The following is a 20,110-nucleotide window of genomic DNA, read 5'->3' on the forward strand; positions in this document are numbered from 1 at the left end:
GGTCAAAGCATTTTATTCAACACAAAAAAACAGCACGCGAAAACGCCAATAAAAGCATGGGTATGGTATGGTATGGTAGGAATAATAATGAGTCTAATGTACTCAGCTGTAACTGCTGCACTCTTCTTTTACTTCATGTCACCGTGGTGTGCATCTAGAAGCCGAACTTCGAGCCGAGTGCTATAGTCACATTAGTTCACTCCCTATCTGAAAGGAGTGGGTGAGAACTCACCGCCAAGGACCGCTTTTCTCTTCTGATTACTGACGAACTTGTTCACATCGCGAGCAAAATTGCTGCTGCTCTCTTCCAGCCGATCCATGCTGTCGCCTGCAAAGTTGAGCCGCTCGGTGCGTTCCTGCACTTGCCGTTGCATGTAGGAAAAGTACCCTTCCTGGCTACTCGACGACTTGTTCGTTGGGGTTCTGCCTTCGCGGAATGCTTTACGGCGCTCCTCTTCCTCTAGGCGCATCTGCTCCTGCATACGCTTGGATGGTGGCCGATCAGGGCCGCCGACTGTTATAGAAGTTAGCTGCTGATTGTAGGCCAGTAGGGGAGTGTAACGAACTGAGGATGTCCATGTCGGCTGGGGAAACGTATTGCGTTCCTGAGATCCACTGAATGTTGGTGATCGTAGGTCGTGGGGGCATAACGACTTGCGGGTTGTAGAGCTGGTCTTCGGACTGGCGTCTATATAGTCTGTTAGTACTCACGTCTATATTTAAGATGATAGGTGCTGCGTACAGTCCGTGTCCTCCTCCCCATACACTGAATAAGCCCACTTCAGAAGGACTGGTCCAGACCATGACGGTCCCATTGGAGGAGATCGTGGCATCCGACAGGCGTCTCATATCAGCTATTTGATTGATTGGACTTGCGCCAATCTCTTTCAGACCAGGGATGGAGAATGCTCGCGTGTATCCGTCTCCGAAAAGCCCGACAAGACTGTAGCCGCGAGCCTCGGTCTTGACAACCGCTGCGGAATCGCAAAGGTAGTCATCCCAGGACCTATGAGCACCCTTGGAAGTTGCTGGTTTAAAGATCCTGCACCCGGAAACAGTCACCGCGACGACGGCACCATTCACACGCACTCCGTTTCTCAAGCCCCCAACAGCGTTGGGGGTGGCCAAGGCAAGCCCGCCATCGTCTGCATTGATGGGGATGATGTTGATAACCTTGTCATCCAGCAAGCTTGTGCCGACAAACTGAGCCACGTACCGTCCACCCTCCGAGGGCAGGATTTTGAATGTGGCCAGGTTACCCCTGTTGGTACCCACAAAGCAGCAGATACTGGAATAATCTGCGAGCTGTTAGTATAATCCGCAACACTTAGTTTAGTATCCTCACCTTCACCCTCAAGAGTCAGCACACCAAACTCGATGCTGGTAGGCCATTCAGGAGCAGGGCTCTCGGAGCTGCGCTTATTGAAGATACTGCCTCGCTTGTTCGCCTTGAACAATTCCGAGAAGTGGGCTGTGTGGATGATTGCGGGCCCGCGCAAATCCAGGATTGCTAGACTGCCTCCTTCAAATCCAACAGCCACAAAGCCCACTTGACTGTGCTTCAAGGCAGTCACTGGGCCTTGCTGCATGTTTAGGAGTGTCAGTGGGAGGATACCTGTCTTCAAACCAGGGTCGACTCTGTGAGTGATCTTGGTCAATGTTCCAGGGCCTTCATTGGCACCTGGGGGCTCTTCACGACCAAAGCTCTGGTTGTTTCCCCATCGAAAGACGACGAGCTCGCCGGTCCGCAAACCGACTGAGAGCTCGCCCGTTGAGCCTCCAAAAGACATCTCGGTCACCTCTACGTTCCCAACCCGGCCAACAGCTCGGGCCAAGTCCACTTGGACGACGTCCCCATTCTCGATCTCATCATCAATGCCAGCATCCCAGATGCGGATAGTGCCATCAGCATGAGCCGTCGTAAGAACGTTGCGATCTTCGAAGCGCTTCAACGGTTTCCTTATCTCCGCTCCTCCGAGTAAAAACTTAGGCCCCTGTGATCGTTTCTCCTTCAGGCCCAGCCACGCCGAACGATCGACTGACGTCAGAGTAACCTTGTTCACGAACGGATGCACGAAACTAAGGTAAGGATGGAGCATGTTTGTCGGAGTGATGGGATGACCACTGGGGAAGCTCATCGTGATGACTTCTCCCGAGGACAAGAGAGCGAGTAATGCGATAGGATCATGAGCGCCGCCATAGTAAGGGGTGCTACGCGGGATGGGGCAGAAGTCGACCACTTCCGCACCGGGAGGAGTAGGTAGGAGTGCGGTGCGTTTCGGGGTCTCGAAGTACTTTGCGATCATTGCCCACGAAGAAGTCTGATAATTAGGAGACGGTCCCAGGTCGATGAAAGTCAGTCCTTTGTTGGCTTCAGCTTTCGGTCGACCGCCAGCGATCAAGAGCCCACTGTCATCACCGTTGTCTTTGACACACCACGCGACGTTTGTAATTGGGTCCTTGAGCCCGGTAGCCGACTGGGGTCGTTCGGGGCTTACGCCCGGCTGGTCAATGTTGGGGGTATTGATAGATCTGGCCATGATTTTGCGGCCGTCCTTCGAGTCCCAGAAAACCAAGCTATTATCATCATGCACAGTCAGCACGAAGATACCGTTTGGGTGCCAGAGGGCCCTAGTCAGTCGAGGCCTGCGCATTTCCGACGCCGGAACATCTCCATTTCCTCCCAAAGCACCTGGTGGGACCTCATATTCGAAATACTTTTGAGCAACATTCTGCTTGAACGAGAACGTCACAGCACCTTCCGGATACCCAACCAAGATCTTCCCAATATCCCGAGGCGAGAAAGAGAGACTGAGAACAGGACAAAGGCGGACGCGGGGATTGCGCTGAGCCCACAGATTAGGTACACGGAATGGCGTCAAGGTTTCACGATCCAGATCGTAGGCAATGATATCACCTAGTTGAGACGCCTCGTCAGCACGAAAAAAGACGTCACGATCCAATATACCCCATACCATTTTGTAACCCAATGAAAGCATAATCGAGACTCGGATCGGTCAGTAAAGCGCTCGCATGACTCGGCGGAGCATACGAGACAAGCGTTTGTCTAGTTTCTAAGGAGAAAATGCTGATTTCACTTTTCGAGTCGACACTGACGAGCTTGTCGGCGCAGAATTGTATGAATTTGGCAGACGCCTTCCGCGGGAGCGCGAACACCACCGCTACTCGCCGTTGACCGAAGACGTAAATCTGACCATGGCCGAATTGCGTGTCGCTTGTTCCGACGGCGAGGAGCGACTGGACGGGATCGTACGCGATCGCACTGATCTGGGAGTTTATACCGCATCGAGCGAACTATAAGCAGCAACAGCAGGAAATTAGTATATGTCAGTGCGTGATATGAGCTTGAGAGAAGGAAGAAGAGGATTTGCTGAGAGATATACATCATCAAGGGCGAACAGGTCCGGCGACAAGTTCTCGGAGAAGTCCTTTTGGATGCCGGCTTGCTTTCCCCGCAGAAAATGCGCCATTCTGGCGGACACGGAACTGAAGGGATAAGGTCGGAGAGTAGAGGAAAGTTGAGAAAAAAGGAAGAGAGAGAGAAGGCGCTAGAAATCAAGTAGATAAGAGATTGTTAAGTCAAGCAATGAAGCTAAGAATAAGGCTGCAACGACCCCCCGCGGTAGAGGAGCAAGTCGAAGAAGTGGTGTTTCATGACAACCGCGGAAATCCTCCAGACGGTTGACGCCATTAAGGCTGACCTTTGAAGGTGACTTGTGACTAGTTCAGCTTAGTGTGTCTTGCCCCGCCCGACCGCTGGATTTAATGGGGATCCCTTGCTGGCTCGCGCTTGTTGAAGATTACGAAGATGATCAGTCTATCTATCATAAATGATTCTTAATAGGGCTCTCTCTACATTGCTATCTCAAAACGGGGCTCTCCGTATACATTCCAGCACGGAATGAGTTCGTATTTTCTCAGGAACCAGATCTCTTACATGGGTGGAAATCAACTTCCAAGGAGAACCTCGCCAATCTTCGTAGGCAGCAACAAATCATCGCCAAGACAGCTTCCATGCCGACATGACCGAATCTTGCATTGGACTATTGGCTTTTGTTTTCATATGATTTCTCCGAAACCGATCATATTCATATTCATCATGTAGCTCATGGTCGAACACTGCTGTGTAGCACTAAGGAACCTTTCCCATTCTTGAGACTTCCATCTGAAGTCTAACTGCAGATCGGTCCGGCCGACTGAACTAACTAAATCCGAGTCATTGTTCCCATCTATATAATCTTCCAGAGATGTCCCTGGACATCCCATTTCAACACAACGTGCAGACTCCGTCTACGGAGGCCATCTCAGCTAAGACTGACGTTAGACGTCTCCTAGCATCGATCTCTGCAGCCATCCCCTGATCGCGGTAGTAGTGTATCGTAACCTGGTGCACAGCACGATAGCAGGCATACCTAAGGGACCGACAGTCAGCTCATAGACTCTCCCACCATTTTCAGTCTCATCCAGAGATTGCATACAGTAGTTGTCGGGCCACCTGGGCCTTATTTGTCTTCGGTCGAGTACCAAAGCCCTCCAACACAGCCGGAGACGGCGCCTCAAAGATCTCTGCCATATGCACATCGCCCCAGAGAGTGTTCTCTAGCCCTAAGAGCCCTGCAAGCTTCTTCGACCCCGGATTCAGCACCACCTGCGACGGCCGGCCTAACCCAACAATCACTAGTTGCGGTGACGTAATTTCCTCGAGCGCAGGGGACAGCCGACGAACTTGGTTTCGAATCTCCGCATATGGAAGATGAACAAAAGCGTCTTCGGAGTCCCGGAGAATGCCTTCTAGAAGCGTCACAAACGCTTCTCGCCAGGACTGCTTCCCTGATCCACAGGCTACCTGGTCTAGTGACCCAAAGGAGCTGGAGAAATTCTGTCCGATCTCACGAGCTAAAGACCCCAGAGCCCGGTTGAGATCATCCCGCTCTTGCATGGTAAGCGCGGATTCCAGCTCCTGCATTGTCGCCCCATTGATATAGTGTCTTACTAAGAAGGCAGAGCCCAGCGGTCCCCCGTGGAGACCATAATGCAGGAATGACGGGATGTATGGGGTTTCCTGTTGTTCTAGGATGGAGTGGGCACGGGCTTCAGTTTCAAGTAGCAGCTGTTCTCGCCGTAAGAGAGGCGTTGTCGGCCCTGGAGAGCACTTCAGAAGCAGGTGGACCCCGTTCGACAGTACGAGGCGACTAATTGAATGTAGGTGGCCCTTGAGCGGATAGATTCCTTTGACCTGTACCGAAGAAGAAAAGTGGCGTTGAAGGATGGAGCCGAGAGTATAAGAAGGTTCAATGTCAGGGATTAAGATCGGTGATAAAGAAGGCGACATTTCGCGCAACACTTCAGTTATGTTGCCTCAGCGCTCGCATGCTCGCTACTAGTACTAGATATAGTTATGATGATCCATAGCGCTGGGGGGGAGGGGGAGGTAAGCAAATATAACATGAGCGAGCAAATCTTTACTGCAGCCATCGGGGAGAAAAGCCAGGCAGCCGCAACCCGGGGATACAACGGGACCCGGACATGGAACAGAGGTAAGACGCAGGTTACTGCAATCGAACAAGGAAGGTAATAGATTGTCTAACCGTCAAAGCAACACAGCTAAGGAATACTAGGAACAGGGAAACCGGTCGATCTATCTCGTTTCTGAGCGTCAGATGATGGGGGAAGCCCGTAACGAGGACATGGAGCATATCCCTTATTTGAAAACATTAAGCGAAGCGGAAGCTCCATATCCGAAGCCCCTTACTGAAGGGGACATCCGTCCGGGATCCCCACTGTTGAAATTGGAGAAAGAAGACCCCAAGAAGCATCCATTGGAGTATTGGCCAGGAAGTGAAGAAAGGGTCGTGATCCATGGAGACGCAGCTCGCCTAAGGCTCCCGCTCTGAGAAAGGCGCCATGCAGGGAGCATCCACACCGGGCCAATCACAGGCTGGCCTTGCCGAAAGTGCAAACCTCCCCCGGTTGTATCGGCCGGTACGAATGCCGATATTGCAGCGAACTACGAATCTACTCATAGTCTGTGCATATAGTAGATTAATAAGTAATCACTGCTACTACGATGAAATTGTAGGTCTGCTATCCCATTTACCCTTTCGCACAGTGATCGCGGAAGGTAGGAGACTTGTGCTACCTAATGTATTTTGTGCTGCCTGGGTAACTTTCGGCACATCCCTGTTCTGTTCGCCCTCCAATCAAGCTATTGGCAGACGGACCGTCCTTCGAGCGGGGATTCAATAAATTATGCCTCCCTTTGCCATGGCCTCTTATCTCTAAATTACACCACTTTGAACTAATTTGCTGGTAGCCACGTATCATGCGTCGGCTCTAAAGTTCATGTGGCTCATAGAGGGGATCATTTAGAACTAAGAGAGGCCGTGTCGGTGGTTAGGATATCGCGAACTCTGTATATACATTTTTCTAGCTTTTGTCTGTCATGGAGCTGATGAGGCGATCACAATTCCGCCATTTTTCAAGATTTTTCCCGACGCCAAATGTCGCCCAAAAGTCAGTCAGGGAGAATGCGAGGTTAGTCCTTAGTAGATTCGGCGGCCTCTGACGTAGGTGCTGGACTGTATAACTCGGCCAGGTTATACTTCTTTAACCGATCATAGTCACTTCCGGCAACACTCATGCCAATGACATTCTGATAATTTATTGTCAGTTACGGTACTTGTATGAGCGACTTAAACACCACACTACGTCCGTAGAAAACTGACCTGGATAACGGTGACGAGAATGATCAAGTCATAGTTCTTGAGATCAACGGGATGTTCGGGCCCCACGACATCTGCAACGGTCTTGATGACAATGTCGCGGTTGAACTTCTTGTTGCTTCTCACCACAGGTCGAATTGCGTACTGAAATTTTCTGGTTAATGGGAGTTCATGACCATCTAAGCCTTACGGTGAGACCGAGACTCACCTTTTTGGGAGGTCCCCCGGAATGGAAATGCGGTTTGAGTATTTCCCGTGCAAAAGACTCCAGGTCGACACTGAGAGTTTTGCGAACGGAAATTGCAGGTGTCATGCGTTGGATCCATCGGGATCGTTTCTTTTCAGGATTAGCAGCTGCGTCTAAGCAAAGCTGATGTACCATTTCCTCTGGATTGATGGATTTGTCAAATCGCACAAACAACACTGAAGTATATTAGCGTCTCTCAAAACCTAGATCAATCTAAGGAGGAGAACGAGGGTTAACGCACGACATGGCAAATCCATTCTGATGGCATGAAACGGGCGGGACTTGCTCGCGCTGGGCTTCAGGCCTTCGACCTCTCTTCTGATTTGGGCCTCGATGTCATCATCGTCATCCTCCTCATCCGAGTCGAGCTTGCCTCCATGACTGTCACTGCTGGATGATTCCACACTCTGGGAAATAACACAAGTCAGATGGATGAGCATATCAGATCGCATCAATCTGCCAGATACCGTGGGTCGCCTTCTATTCACAAAGCCCTGTCCTTCATGCTACTAACCTGCGAGAAAACATCCACTACCTCTGCCATACATTTCCCTTCCTTTCCCAGATCGCACGACACGAAGACTCCCCAGTCGCCTCCCTCAATGCCCGACTTATTGCCTTGTTGGTGTTTCTGCCATTGGCCACCTCCCTGTGCCGCCACGCGTTAGACATTGATTACCAGATGCGGAAAAGCCAATGGTGAGACGTCTGTGGTCAACATGCCACGGACATCAGATGGGGCGGACCTTTCTCTTCTTAGCAGGCTGAACGGATTTCCTATCAGGCATGGCTCTCTTCCCTGATCCAGCCATCGACAGATGTTAATGCGTGGGTGAATGGGGATGGATGCCGGTACGGGATTTGTGCGTGTGCAAGTGGGGAGGGGGATTTGACCGCAGGAGGTGCACGCACGTTGCCCGGTTGTCCGAGTTGACAGGGAAAATTCAAGCTTAGTGGTGAGATTAAGCTGGTCCTAGAAGTTCTAGATGCACTACTGGTGACACGAGGGTTCCCAACAGATAAGGCCAGGCATGGCGCGGGGGGGTTTAAAATTCCACAAAAGGAATAGCGGCAAAGCGGGCGATCATCATCCCACTTGGTGGAGTGACGGCTTGTTACTTGTTAGTCTGTGTGCTGCAATGTGGTTTCGGCCGGATTGACCTTGCTTGCTTTTTCTGTTAGTGCAGCTGCTGTTATCAGTTTATCGCTGCTTCCGCAGCACCTTTTACTTCCAGGGATCCGCCATAGCTTATTTGACTTGGATATACGATCGAACCACCCAATCCATGCCATCATGGTCGGAGATCTCCTGAAATCTCACGCAAAGCATTCAATACCTACTCACTAGGAATGATCCCGGAGATCCGGCTGTCATTCACCGTCGCGTGGTGTAGCTGTTTGCGTGAGGATTGAGTTCGGTGACACTATTTTTGTCTCTAGTTCCACTTCTACAGCATGACATCACGCGTGCCCTTTCATTCATGACGTACGGCCACGCTGGGTTCCAGACTCCCTGGTTGGGACAGTCAGAGGCACCTATTAATACTCTTCCTCTCCTCAACATCTGTGAACATCATCTCTCAGACACGACCAATACTTCTCTCGTCTAATTCCATACTAGCTTCATCATATCGCATCTTCTCTCACACAGTTCAATTTATCGTGATGGCGACCGATATCGCTACCCGGGATCTTCGGAAACCCACCACGGTTGCGGAGTACCTCTTCCGTCGTCTACACGAGGTTGGCGTTCGCTCTGTGCATGGCGTTCCAGGTGACTACAATCTCGCGGCCTTGGACTATCTGCCAAAGTGCGGTCTCCATTGGGTGGGCAATTGCAATGAACTTAACGCCGGTATGCTTTGAGCCGAATCCACTGTTGTAATTGTACTACCTTGGTGACAAGTATTGTCATAACTGACGCGGACAACCTACAGGATACGCTGCCGACGGCTATGCTCGTGTAAATGGAATCGGAGCCCTGATCACTACCTTCGGTGTGGGTGAGCTTTCGGCGCTCAATGCCATCGCTGGTTCGTACTCCGAATTTGTGCCAGTTGTTCATATTGTGGGTCAGCCCAACACCAAGTCTCAGAAGGATGGCATGTTGCTGCACCACACCTTGGGAAATGGCGACTTCAATGTGTTTGCGAAGATGAGTGCAGGCATCTCCTGTACCCTCGGTCGCCTTAACGAGACACTGGAGGCTGCAACACTTATCGACAACGCCATCCGTGAATGTTGGATTCGCAGTCGACCTGTCTACATCAGTCTCCCCACCGACATGATTGTCAAGCAGATTGAAGGTGACCGCCTCGACAAACCGCTGGATCTTTCTCTACCGGCGAATGACCCTGAGAAGGAAGATTATGTGGTGGACGTTGTCTTGAAGTACCTGCATGCTGCGAAGAAACCTGTTATTCTGGTGGATGCTTGTGCCATCCGTCATCGGGTCCTTGATGAAGTTCATGACTTGATGGAGGCCTCCGGCCTGCCTACTTTCGTGGCTCCGATGGGCAAGGGAGCAGTGGATGAGACCCGTCCGAACTATGGCGGTGTGTATGCTGGTACTGGATCGAACGCGGGTGTTCGTGAGCAAGTCGAGTCTTCCGATCTTATTCTGAGCATCGGTGCTATCAAGTCGGACTTCAACACCAGCGGATTTTCATATCACATCGGACAGCTCAACACCATCGATTTCCACAGCACTTACGTGCGCGTGCGATACTCCGAATATCCAGAGATTAATATGAAGGGAGTCTTGCGCAAAGTTATTCAGAGGATGGGTGCTGTCAACGCCGCGCCAGTTCCGCATCTCTCCAACACGCTTCCCGAGAGCGAGAAATCTTCCAGCAGCCAGGAGATCACGCACGACTGGCTTTGGCCCAATGTGGGTCAGTGGCTGAAGGAGAATGACATTGTTATCACCGAGACTGGGACTGCCAACTTTGGCATCTGGGAAACCCGATTCCCGGCGAACGTCACGGCCATTAGCCAAGTCCTGTGGGGTAGCATTGGCTACTCGGTTGGGGCGTGTCAAGGTGCTGCACTAGCAGCGAAGGAATTGGGCAATCGTCGGACCGTTCTCTTCGTTGGTGACGGAAGTCTTCAACTCACTGTGCAGGAGTTGAGCACCATGATCAGAAACAACCTCAACCCCATCATGTGAGTGTTCCCTAACGGCGATAAGCTCCACGCTATAACGATACTGACCAAAGCAAGCTTCGTCATCTGCAATAACGGATACACCATTGAGCGGTACATCCACGGATGGGACGAAAGCTACAATGACATCCAGCCATGGGATATTGAGGGTCTGCCCCGAGTCTTTGGAGCCAAGGACAAGTACAAGGGCTACAAAGTGAAGACAAGGGATGAGCTGAGGCAGCTATTTGCGAACCAGGAGTTTGCTTCTGCGCCATACTTGCAGGTACGTAGTACATTCATTGCCTTGACGTTTCGACTGTGTCCAGGAGAGTGCTAACCAAGACGGCACAGTTGGTGGAGCTTCACATGCCTCGTGATGATGCTCCCGCCGCGTTGAAAATCACGGCTGAGGCGGCTGCCACCAGGAACAAGTAATGAAGGATCACCCGGGCCTCGAGACATCCTCGCTTCTTCCCCTTAATGTATTTATCTTTCTTCTACTTTGACCTGTCACTCCTGGAGAGGAACAGACATCTCACTCTGAAATAATTTTTGTGAAAAGCCGAATACGAAATCTAATGAATTCCAGCCAAGTTGTATGCGCACGTGCCCTTGCCGTATTTGCAATTTGGGGTTTGGGGGTCTTGGAAACCTTGGGAGGTGCGTTTAGGGAGTCTAGTGCTTATCATACCTGTTCAATGCCAAGGGAAAACATAGTGGAACTAGCTTGATAGTCAGCCAGCCAGCCAACGTGCCGTGTGAGACATTCACTTGGGAGGAATGACAAGCCGAGAGATAAACACATTGGCAATGTCAAGTTGTATAAAGTAGTTGGTGACATGATTACAGTCAGAACCAGCCCTGTAGGAAAGGGGGGAAGAGGTGATTGTCCCTCTAGGGCTGAACACGACAGGGGCAACTGTCAGATGGGATTCCCGAATGTTTTGGCCCACCTTTCACTTGATGGGTAGACTAGGTACTAAGAAGCCCATGGAAAGGTGGCGGAAAAGGAGAGACAGACACAGAAAAAAAGGGACCGGCTTTGGGCTGCTTATCGGGGGACCACCACGTGATCGACGGGAAGGACAGTCAGTCCCAGGCGCTAAGGCGGCCAGCGCATCAAAGCTCCTCAGGATTGATTTCCCTGGGCGGGCCGCGACGACTCGGCGACAGGTTAGATTATTACTCGAGTACTCCGTACCCCATATGAAGTCTGGCGAGCAGGCCTCTGTCCCCTTCCTTGACGAAACACCTAATTAATCTATACGGTGGACTGCTAATTTGCCGCCACCTGCCACTAATCCACTGTGCGGTCGAATCCCCAGCGGTTTTGCTAATGGTATGTCTTAGCTTCCCCGTTGAGCCTTCCGCCGCATCATTTCCCCCCTCCCCCCTCCCCTTCGACTAGTTTACTAGTTAGCTAGAGAGGAACTGGACTGGTCCCGACTATTAGGGGGTGATTGCCGCAATTTGCCCGGACATTTGACTTACTTTAGGAGATCCAGCTATCTTTAAGGATTTGACACCCCTCTGAAGAACGCCCAACTTATTCCTTTCGCTACGGTTTGCGTCTGCAGCTCGACTTGCGTGTGACCTCTCCGGTTTCCAGCCTCCTCTGCACACCCCGTCCATTCCCCGTTCAGGTGGAAAAAGCTGATGCCGTCCCTTTGCTCCCTCCGCTCCTGCTTACGTACTGGCGTCCGCTCCGATCTGGACGCTATCTGCGCTTGATTGACGTGCTTCGAGAACAGCCGATTGCCTGCTCTTCATCCTGGTCGCTGAAACTACCGCCCAAAGTGCTGCTCGGAACGAAGGGCATCATCTATCGCGTCGTGCCGGCTGTTCTAGCTCTGACAATGTGGGATTGCCTTGGGTCCTAAGCTTTCATGGTCTATCAGTCCCCACTTCAGGGACAAGTTTGATTGCGCAGCCCCGTGAGGTATATGAGAGCAGAACCTTATTGGGCTCCCAGGACAACTTGTCTGCTCGTTAGGCTCAGACATACGCCTCCTTGCATCAATCCATTGGAGACGTCGCAGACATCGCCGCCAATATGGACGGTCAACGCCCGCAGCAGTACATCCCCGTACCCCCGCCTTCGTCGGCGACGCAGCCCTCCCAATCGCACATAATCCCTTTACCACCGCCGCCGCCTCGGTACCCTCCTACTCAGTCGACGGGTGTTATGCTTCCCCCGCCCCCGGGACTACCTCCAGGGACAGCTTATGGCGCCTCCAAACTTACCAATCCCCAATTGCAACATCAGAATACACTCGGGTGGCAGCAACAGAGCTGGGCAAGACAAGCACTCTCACAAGGGTATCTTCCACCTCCTCCGCCTCCCCCCATGGTGCCTGCGAATCAATCTCCATACGGGCGTCCTGCAGCTTTGTCGATTCCCTCCGCGGAAACTCGGACGTCTGCAACTTACGTTCCTCAAGCTGGCACTTTCGGGCCGGGGGTCGGGATCCCGCCATTCGACGTACACTCGAACACGTACGACGGTGCGGGGACAATGCAGTCCAGCGACAGACAACGGAACCCCTCCACTCAAGCCTACGAATATTCAGCCACCGACTCTTCTCCGTATAAGCGGGATGCCAATGTCCCTGCCACTCCTTCTACTACTCGCAATCTACCTTCCTCTCTAGCTGTCCATGATGGTGCTCATGATATGGCTTCAGCCAGCTACGCCGCCACGAACGTGCAAAACTCGCTACAACAGGTGTCTGCGCCGTCTTCCGAACTCACCACATCAGGCAGTCATCGCCATAATCACAGTACATTGCTTGGTGGCATGTCGCCAAATGAGGCCTCGGTCCAGTGGCCTCTCGATCGTGTCCTGCAGTGGCTTGCGAATAATGGATTCTCTACAGACTGGCAAGAAACCTTCAGGTCCTTGGAAATTCAAGGGGCCGACTTCCTCGAGCTAGGACATGGGTCAAATGGCCGGCCTAATCTGGGCAAGATGCACCAGGTGGTCTATCCTCATCTTGCAAAAGTGTGCGAAGCAAGTGGCACTCCCTGGGATCAGATTCGTGAACGGGAAGAGGGAAAACGCATGCGCCGGTTGATTAAGAAAATCCATGATGACGGCAGTTATGATACCGAGATCTCGATTCAGAAGCGACGCGATTCTCACCCTATGAGCGCCCACGATGGCGCGCCTGACGCTTCGCCGAAATTGACTTACGAGCCAAGGTCCGCGGGTCCTGCTTCAGGGAACATCACAAACAGCCCTAATCTCAAGGCCCCCCAGCCTGCATATGGACAAAGACAGAGCGTTCAGATGTGTTCTTTCACAACCCCCATACCGACAACTCATGATCATGCGTCTTCCGAGCTTGCTACAAGCGAAGCTAATACAATGTGGTCCCGATCGGACTATTCGCGAGCTGTTTTATCTAGCATCGGTGGTGAGCATCACAGGCAGAGCCCTTCTATGTCCAGTGATGGCGGGACATTCCAGATACCTATTAGATCCTACGAGGACAGTCCCAAGAGCGGGAGCCCAGCGGCGCAGCATGCTACTTTGGCACATACAGGACCCTCGTCATCCACGGGAGATCTCGGTGTTAAGTTCGAGCACTCGCGCGGCAACAGTTCAGATTCGACCACTGGTCGCCGGTATTATGAATCCATCAAGCAAGACGGCGGGATCCGTCCTTCGCCGCAGGAGTCAAGCAATCGCCATTCTGGTGGGGAGACACCGTCCTCGTACCCTAAAGACCACCGTAATGGGCTTTTAGGGTTCTTCAAGAAACGTTCCAAGGCAGGCGATTCCAACCACCCGTCCCCAGAGGAGCCGTTTTTGGAGTCTCCCACCAGCCCAGTCAACATGCGCCAGAACAGCTCACAGCTGCCTTATAATAGGCCAAATTTCAGTACCAGTGAGTTGTCGTTGGGCGAGCGGCCGTCATCTTCATCCATGTCGGATCATGAACGATTGGCGTTGCGAGGCACCAAGCCAATGCAAAAGAGCAAGAAGTGGACATTTGTGACTCTGGACGGATGGAACTATCGCTTAGTCGACATAACTGAGATGGACTCCGTGGAGACCCTACGTTCTGCCATATGTCAAAGCCTTGGAATCGCTGATTGGACTGGGGCGCAGATCTTCATGACGGAGCCCGGGCAGACTGAACACGATGAGCCTTTGAATGACACTAGCCTGGCGTTGTGTCGACGGACAAAGTCAGACACGGTTGGCTCATTGAAGCTGTTTGTACGAGGGCCTCATATGCAACTGGGTGTGAATAGCTCCACTCACTACGGCCTGGGGCTGTCAATCCCAGAGAAGGGCACAGCCTCGCCCACATCTGCACACCATGTGCACAGAAAGCCGCTTGACGAGGAAGCTCTCAGCAGGATATCTCCTCACAACCCGGCCAAGCCTACGTCTCCTCAGGTGTCTTCCCGACAGCAGCTCAAGGCTCCCAGTGCTAAGCTACCGGCCTCGCAACCATCAATTACAACGTCTCCAGTCGACGGTGGCGCCGAAGCCGGACTGCCTACTGATGCCGAGAAAGCAGACCTGTTAGCTCGTCACGAAGAACATATGCGTGAGGTTGAGCGGAAGCAGAGGGCCTACCGCATCTCAAAGGTCCCACCCATGCCACAACCGAGAAAGGATGTTTATGGTGAAACTGGTTACCGGCGTGAAGGCGTCATTGATTTTGATCAGCCCCGCACGTCTCCCTACGAAGACAAGAAGTCTGAGCCACTTGTGCCACTTCGCAAGCCTCCTACTGCGCCTCACGAGTCAAGCACACTCACCAAAGTCAATTCACTAAGGAAGAAGGATATTGAGCGGCCCCGCATACAGACTACCGCGCAACCACATGGTACTCACGGTCTAGGAGCAGTATTGGCCAGTGTTGGTAGGATGACCAGCGCCATTGGAACCCCATCTCCATCGGTCCCTACGCCACCTGCCGCTAGTCAGGAGCTCAGAGGGCCATCGCAATCGTCTACGGAGCAGGATAACCAAACAACGCCGACAGTGCATTCGAGTCAGTCTCCGGCACAACCCGGTTCTGCGACTCCTCAAGAACCGAAACCGCCTCTGCAGTCTCGCAAGTCATTTGGACCCGAGTTTGACTTTGAGGAGACCAAGGTCTCTTTCCAAGGGTCACCGGTGCCACAGCAGCCCCAAGAGGACTCTGATGATGATTCCGATGATGGACTCTTCGCTATTCCCATAGCGAGTACCAAAACCCCGGTTAAAGAGAACCCGCCTATGAACGTCTCGCCAGAGTCCCAAAGGCGAGCCGGGAAACCGTCCCTCACGCTGAACACCGAAAACAGATTACGAAAAGGGTTATCCGTCAGCTTCAGGTCACCTAGTGCTACCCGCGAAACGTTCGCCAGTTCAAGCGGGGAGTCTGGCAACAGGAACCCGTCCTTCCTTGACATGAGTGCGTCGCCGGAGGAAGAGAAGCCACCTCGCAGGGATTCTTTTGCCCAAGGCGACCTGTGGGCAAGCAGACCTCCAGTCGAGGGCGTCATTGATCACCTCGATGACTTCTTCCCGGACATCGACCTTGATACCCCTTACCTTGACGGGCAGGGCATGTCACCTCCCTCATCCCCGGCCTCTAAGGTTGCAGCTGAGAACGACATAATCCCCAAGGATAAACCAGATGCCGTATCACATCCCACCCCACATACACCTGCGCCCCCAAGTGAGAACACCCTCGGCTCTAGTGAGCCCACCATGAAGCCTCAGGACCCCGGAGTCGTCGCTCGGCGGAACGTCAGTCGCTCTGGCGGTGGGCTAACACGAATGAAGTCTATCCGAGAAGTGGCAAAAGGTGCCAACCAAGCTAGTAGGAATCGGAGTGTGACGTCTCATACTGGAAACCAAAGATCAGGTGATATTTTGCGCCGCAAGAGCACGAAGATGTTCGGCGCCAAGATTATGCAAATCAGCCCGAAGCGTGGCAGCCGTCTTAGCCAGCTGGACCCTATTCCACAGAATCATGCGCCGTCTGGTAATATTCCTCAGAGACAGCCCACTTTCCGCATCATCCGTGGTCAGCTGATCGGCAAGGGCACTTATGGACGGGTATACCTAGGCATGAACGCTGACAATGGTGAGGTCTTGGCTGTGAAGCAAGTGGAGGTCAATCCTCGGATTGCCGGAACAGACAAGGACCGCATCAAGGAGATGGTCGCAGCGATGGACCAGGAAATTGATACCATGCAACATCTCGAGCACCCTAACATCGTGCAGTACCTCGGTTGTGAACGAGGCGAGTTCTCCATCTCAATCTACCTCGAATATATCTCTGGTGGCTCTATCGGCAGTTGTCTTCGCAAGCATGGCAAGTTTGAGGAGAGCGTGGTGAAGTCTCTTACGCATCAGACTCTGAGCGGGCTGGCATATCTTCACAACCAGGGAATTCTCCATCGTGACCTGAAAGCCGACAATATCCTCCTGGATCTGGACGGAACGTGCAAGATCTCTGATTTCGGAATTTCGAAGAAAACAGACAACATCTATGGAAACGATTCGACCAACTCCATGCAAGGCTCGGTCTTCTGGATGGCGCCAGAAGTCATCCAATCCCAAGGACAAGGGTACAGCGCCAAGGTAGACATCTGGTCTCTGGGATGCGTGGTGTTGGAGATGTTTGCAGGACGCCGACCGTGGAGCAAGGAAGAGGCTATCGGTGCGATCTTCAAGCTGGGTAGTTTGAGTCAAGCCCCTCCGATTCCCGAAGATGTTTCCATGAACATCACACCAGCAGCTCTCGCCTTCATGTACGACTGCTTCACAGTGTAAGTTGATATTGCCTTTTGGAACCATTTCCGCCAGACTGACCTGTTATAGGGACTCGCGTGATCGACCAACTGCTGAGACTCTCCTGACCCATCCCTTCTGCGAACCCGACCCGAAGTACAATTTCTTGGATACCGAGCTCTACGCCAAAATCCGCCACGTCCTGTAAAGCCCCACCCACCTAGCATCATGTTCAGTCCCATATTCCCAAGCATCTCTTTCTCTCTCTCTTCCAGCGTTTCGACTATGCATTTTGTTTCCTCCCCCTCTGCATCATACCCAAATCGGCAGCGTTTCGCATTCGGTGTGCATAGTTTGTTTTAACGGACTTCGGCTGGGTGAGTTTAATTGTTGAATAAGATTCTGGATATGCCTAGTTTTCCTTTCTTGTTCCGTGACTGGTTGTGAGGCACATGATTTCTTAATTTAAAAAAGCGTCTTGTTCCGTTCATCTTCAATACACTGTATATACATTGGAAGTCAAAGAAAAAATAATAATATCTACTAAGTACTACCACTTTACAAGAATAAGATAGGGAGTAGTAGGAATCCATCAAGACCTCACGCTCCCACTCCCACTCATACTCCCCTCACCGTCATCCTCCCTCCCCAACCCAACAAACCCAACCCTAAACACCCCCTCACACCACTCCGCAAACGTATCCACATCCCAAACCTCATCCTCCCTCCCTTTCCCCTTCTTACTCACGATATTCCCCCTCCTCCGTTCCGCATCAACATACATCTCCCAAAACTCCTCGTAAATCTGAATAACCCGATCCTGCACCGCGCCCACCAGCGTCTCCCTCATCCGCCCATCATCCAAATACTCCCCCAACACCTTCCTCAAACTCCCCACTTCCCTCTCCACATTCCCGCACAACGGACCCATAACCTCCCCCAGCCCTACCATAGAGGAACTCCTAGCCGGCAATGAAGCCGTCATCTTCCCGGCCGCAAACTCATTAATGAATTCATTAATGACCGTGCGGAGCCGTCCATCTAGCTCGACCTTCGCGTCGAGCATGTTCTCCACGACGCGGGGGAGGAGGCCATGGCCTACTAATTTGAAGAGGTTGCGCGGGTTGAAGAGACCCCCGCGTGAGCGGAGTTCGTAGAAGGTGGATGTCATGGCGGAGAAATCGAGGGTTGTTTCCGGGGTGGTGTATTCGATGTCGAAGGCGACGATTTGTTGTTTTAGTAGGAGGAGGTGGCTGAGGAGGAAGAGGTGGGCGTCGGTGGGGGTGGTTTTTGTCGATAGGAGAGTGCTCGCGCTGTGTAGGGAGGTGGTGGTTTGGTGGACGATTTGGTGCGCGAGGTCGTCGAAGACGGTGGACTGTTTTTCAAATATCATTGTGTTAGTTGGGGGGTAATTTAGGATGGGGAGGGGAAGGGAGAGGGTATGTACGTTGACGAGTCGGTAGATCCGGCTGAGGAGCCAGATGGCTTTGCGGAGGGTCGGGTACCATCCGCTTTGGTCTTGGGTTGTCGGGGACTCGAGGTCCCATTTTGTCGTGGCGGTGGTGTCTTCTGGGGTTGTTGATGCTGGGTCGCTGTCACTGCTGAGCTTGGTTGTGGGTTTAGGACGGTTCGGGAGCGTCGTGGTGGTGGGGTCTGTAGAGGTGATCTTGCGGCCGCTGATCTGGCCTTCGGTGACGGATATGGAGAATTGCTTGTTGCGTGCTGGGTAGTCTAGGTCTTCGGGGCGAGGCTTGTAGCGCTCGATCTCGTCGCGGAGGAAGGCCTGCGCGCGGAAGACGAGGCGGGTTTGGACGTCTTCGAGCGCGGGTTGTATCAGCGCTGGGAAGTCGAGCTGGTTGGCGTCTATTTGTTGCTCGATTTCCTCGTCCTGGTCGAGCAGGTATCGGGTTTGCAGGAGGGTGCAGAGCTGACAGAGCTTGACGATCTTGTCTTCATGAATGATTCGTGGTCGGAGGTGGTCGTAGAGCGGTTCGCAGATTGTTTCCAGGAAGTCGTAGAGTCCGCCGTGGCCGTGAAACCATTCGCCCCATAGTTCGAACTCGTCGAGGCATACGCCGCGGATGTAGCTGATGCTGGCGCGGGCAAAAGAGACAAGATCCTGAGATGATGTTGGAGACTGTGCAAGGTCGTTGAGGTTCTTGTATACGAGTGGGATGATCAGTTTCCCGCGTGTGGCTGCATAGTTCGCATGAAGCTCGTTCAGCAAGCTTTGGTATTCGGCTTCGGTGCCCTGGTCGGGATCTAGAGGCGGGACGGCTCTCTTCTGAATCTCGAGTCCGATCTGCTTCAGTTCTGGTGCGCCGACTCTGAATTTGGCGTAGAGCAGAGTGGACATGGTTGTATCGTTGAGCTGCTTATCTGCGATCTTCTTCGACGCATCGGCGTATACATCTCGGAGGGAGGACACAAAGTGGGTTCGGATCAAGGTGAGGGCGCGAGTCATGAGCAAACGGTACCTGGAGCGGTATACGCCGGCCTCTTTGTGATCGGGCTGCGCAACAGGGAGCGTTAGCTGGAGTGCGGTAAACATTGTGAGGTATACTGACATGTGTCTCCATGTAATCCAGGCATTCGTCAAGCCGTCGTAGCATATCCGAGAATTCCTTCCCACGGACCGTATTCCCAGCCCCGGGGGCATTCAGTCTCCTCGACGCAGGGTCTAGAAAGTCATAGTACTGGAGGTTCTCCTGAATATCCTCCGCCAAATCGGAGTCATGCTTCTGCGCAGAGAGTAGCCCCTCACATTGTTTCCGGAATTGGGAGGTCTGTGATTCCACGGCTCTGAAGTCGTTCGAGAGGCTAGTCAAAAGGTCGAGGGTTGACGAAGTATCGGTTAACAAGGAATCGAGATGGGACTTGGACATTTGAAGCTCCTGGAGGCAAGCTCTAAGGACAATGAATGTCAGCATAGACCAGGGGCTCTGTGGGGTTGACCACGGATTGGCTTACTGGTATTCATCGTAGCTAGCTTCCAACATGCTCTCCTCTACTTCATTGTACCATTGCGCAAACTCCAGCTCGTTGCGAACATCAGTAATTGAGTCCACACCATCCGGGATTGTCTCGAGTTCCGTAGCCTCCTTGACCTTCTGTTCCAGAGCCCGGCCCGACGGGGCAGTCTGGCGTCGACTTCGCTGTCCTGCAGCTTGTTGGCGCATTGTGGAGAAATCTTTGGCGTTGGAAAGACTTGAAGTACAGCCTCTGCAT

At 52.5% G+C, this 20,110-nt stretch overlaps 7 protein-coding genes across 7 annotated transcripts; 3 read left to right on the forward strand and 4 right to left on the reverse strand.

The window, feature by feature from the left end:
• Positions 1-154: 154 nt before the first annotated feature.
• An02g06780 (uncharacterized protein) lies at positions 155-3,491 on the reverse strand (the record flags this gene model as incomplete). The annotated part of the gene is made up of 7 exons (XM_001399776.3): positions 155-180; positions 233-514; positions 567-688; positions 743-1,298; positions 1,346-2,917; positions 2,976-3,315; positions 3,405-3,491. The coding sequence occupies 7 exons, from the start codon at positions 3,489-3,491 to the stop codon at positions 155-157; spliced, it is 2,985 nt and encodes a 994-aa protein (XP_001399813.1).
• Positions 3,492-4,080: 589 nt separating this feature from the next.
• An02g06790 (uncharacterized protein) lies at positions 4,081-4,960 on the reverse strand (the record flags this gene model as incomplete). Its single annotated transcript, XM_001399777.3, has 3 exons — positions 4,081-4,222; positions 4,341-4,433; positions 4,500-4,960. 3 exons carry the CDS (start codon positions 4,958-4,960, stop codon positions 4,081-4,083), a joined length of 696 nt encoding a protein of 231 aa, XP_001399814.3.
• A 462-nt stretch (positions 4,961-5,422) lies between these two features.
• On the forward strand, positions 5,423-5,915 carry An02g06800 (hypothetical protein; the record flags this gene model as incomplete). Its single annotated transcript, XM_059746382.1, has 3 exons — positions 5,423-5,452; positions 5,493-5,558; positions 5,640-5,915. 3 exons carry the CDS (start codon positions 5,423-5,425, stop codon positions 5,913-5,915), a joined length of 372 nt encoding a protein of 123 aa, XP_059603402.1.
• A 641-nt stretch (positions 5,916-6,556) lies between these two features.
• On the reverse strand, positions 6,557-7,778 carry An02g06810 (uncharacterized protein; the record flags this gene model as incomplete). Its single annotated transcript, XM_001399779.3, has 6 exons — positions 6,557-6,673; positions 6,747-6,887; positions 6,952-7,166; positions 7,232-7,397; positions 7,505-7,639; positions 7,737-7,778. The coding sequence occupies 6 exons, from the start codon at positions 7,776-7,778 to the stop codon at positions 6,557-6,559; spliced, it is 816 nt and encodes a 271-aa protein (XP_001399816.3).
• An 877-nt stretch (positions 7,779-8,655) lies between these two features.
• Positions 8,656-10,572, forward strand: An02g06820 (uncharacterized protein; the record flags this gene model as incomplete). Its single annotated transcript, XM_059746383.1, is given in 4 exon segments — positions 8,656-8,845; positions 8,928-10,155; positions 10,213-10,420; positions 10,499-10,572. Coding segments are annotated over 4 exon segments (1,700 nt in total), but the record flags the coding sequence as incomplete, so codon positions are not given.
• Positions 10,573-12,190: 1,618 nt separating this feature from the next.
• On the forward strand, positions 12,191-17,090 carry An02g06830 (uncharacterized protein; the record flags this gene model as incomplete). The annotated part of the gene is made up of 2 exons (XM_001399781.3): positions 12,191-16,920; positions 16,973-17,090. The coding sequence occupies 2 exons, from the start codon at positions 12,191-12,193 to the stop codon at positions 17,088-17,090; spliced, it is 4,848 nt and encodes a 1,615-aa protein (XP_001399818.1).
• Positions 17,091-17,474: 384 nt separating this feature from the next.
• An02g06840 (uncharacterized protein) lies at positions 17,475-20,061 on the reverse strand (the record flags this gene model as incomplete). The annotated part of the gene is made up of 3 exons (XM_059746384.1): positions 17,475-19,415; positions 19,450-19,789; positions 19,853-20,061. The coding sequence occupies 3 exons, from the start codon at positions 20,059-20,061 to the stop codon at positions 17,475-17,477; spliced, it is 2,490 nt and encodes an 829-aa protein (XP_059603404.1).
• Positions 20,062-20,110: the final 49 nt, after the last annotated feature.

The sequence above is a fragment of the Aspergillus niger genome (assembly GCF_000002855.4).
Source record: "Aspergillus niger supercontig An02".
NCBI lineage: Eukaryota > Fungi > Ascomycota > Eurotiomycetes > Eurotiales > Aspergillaceae > Aspergillus > Aspergillus niger.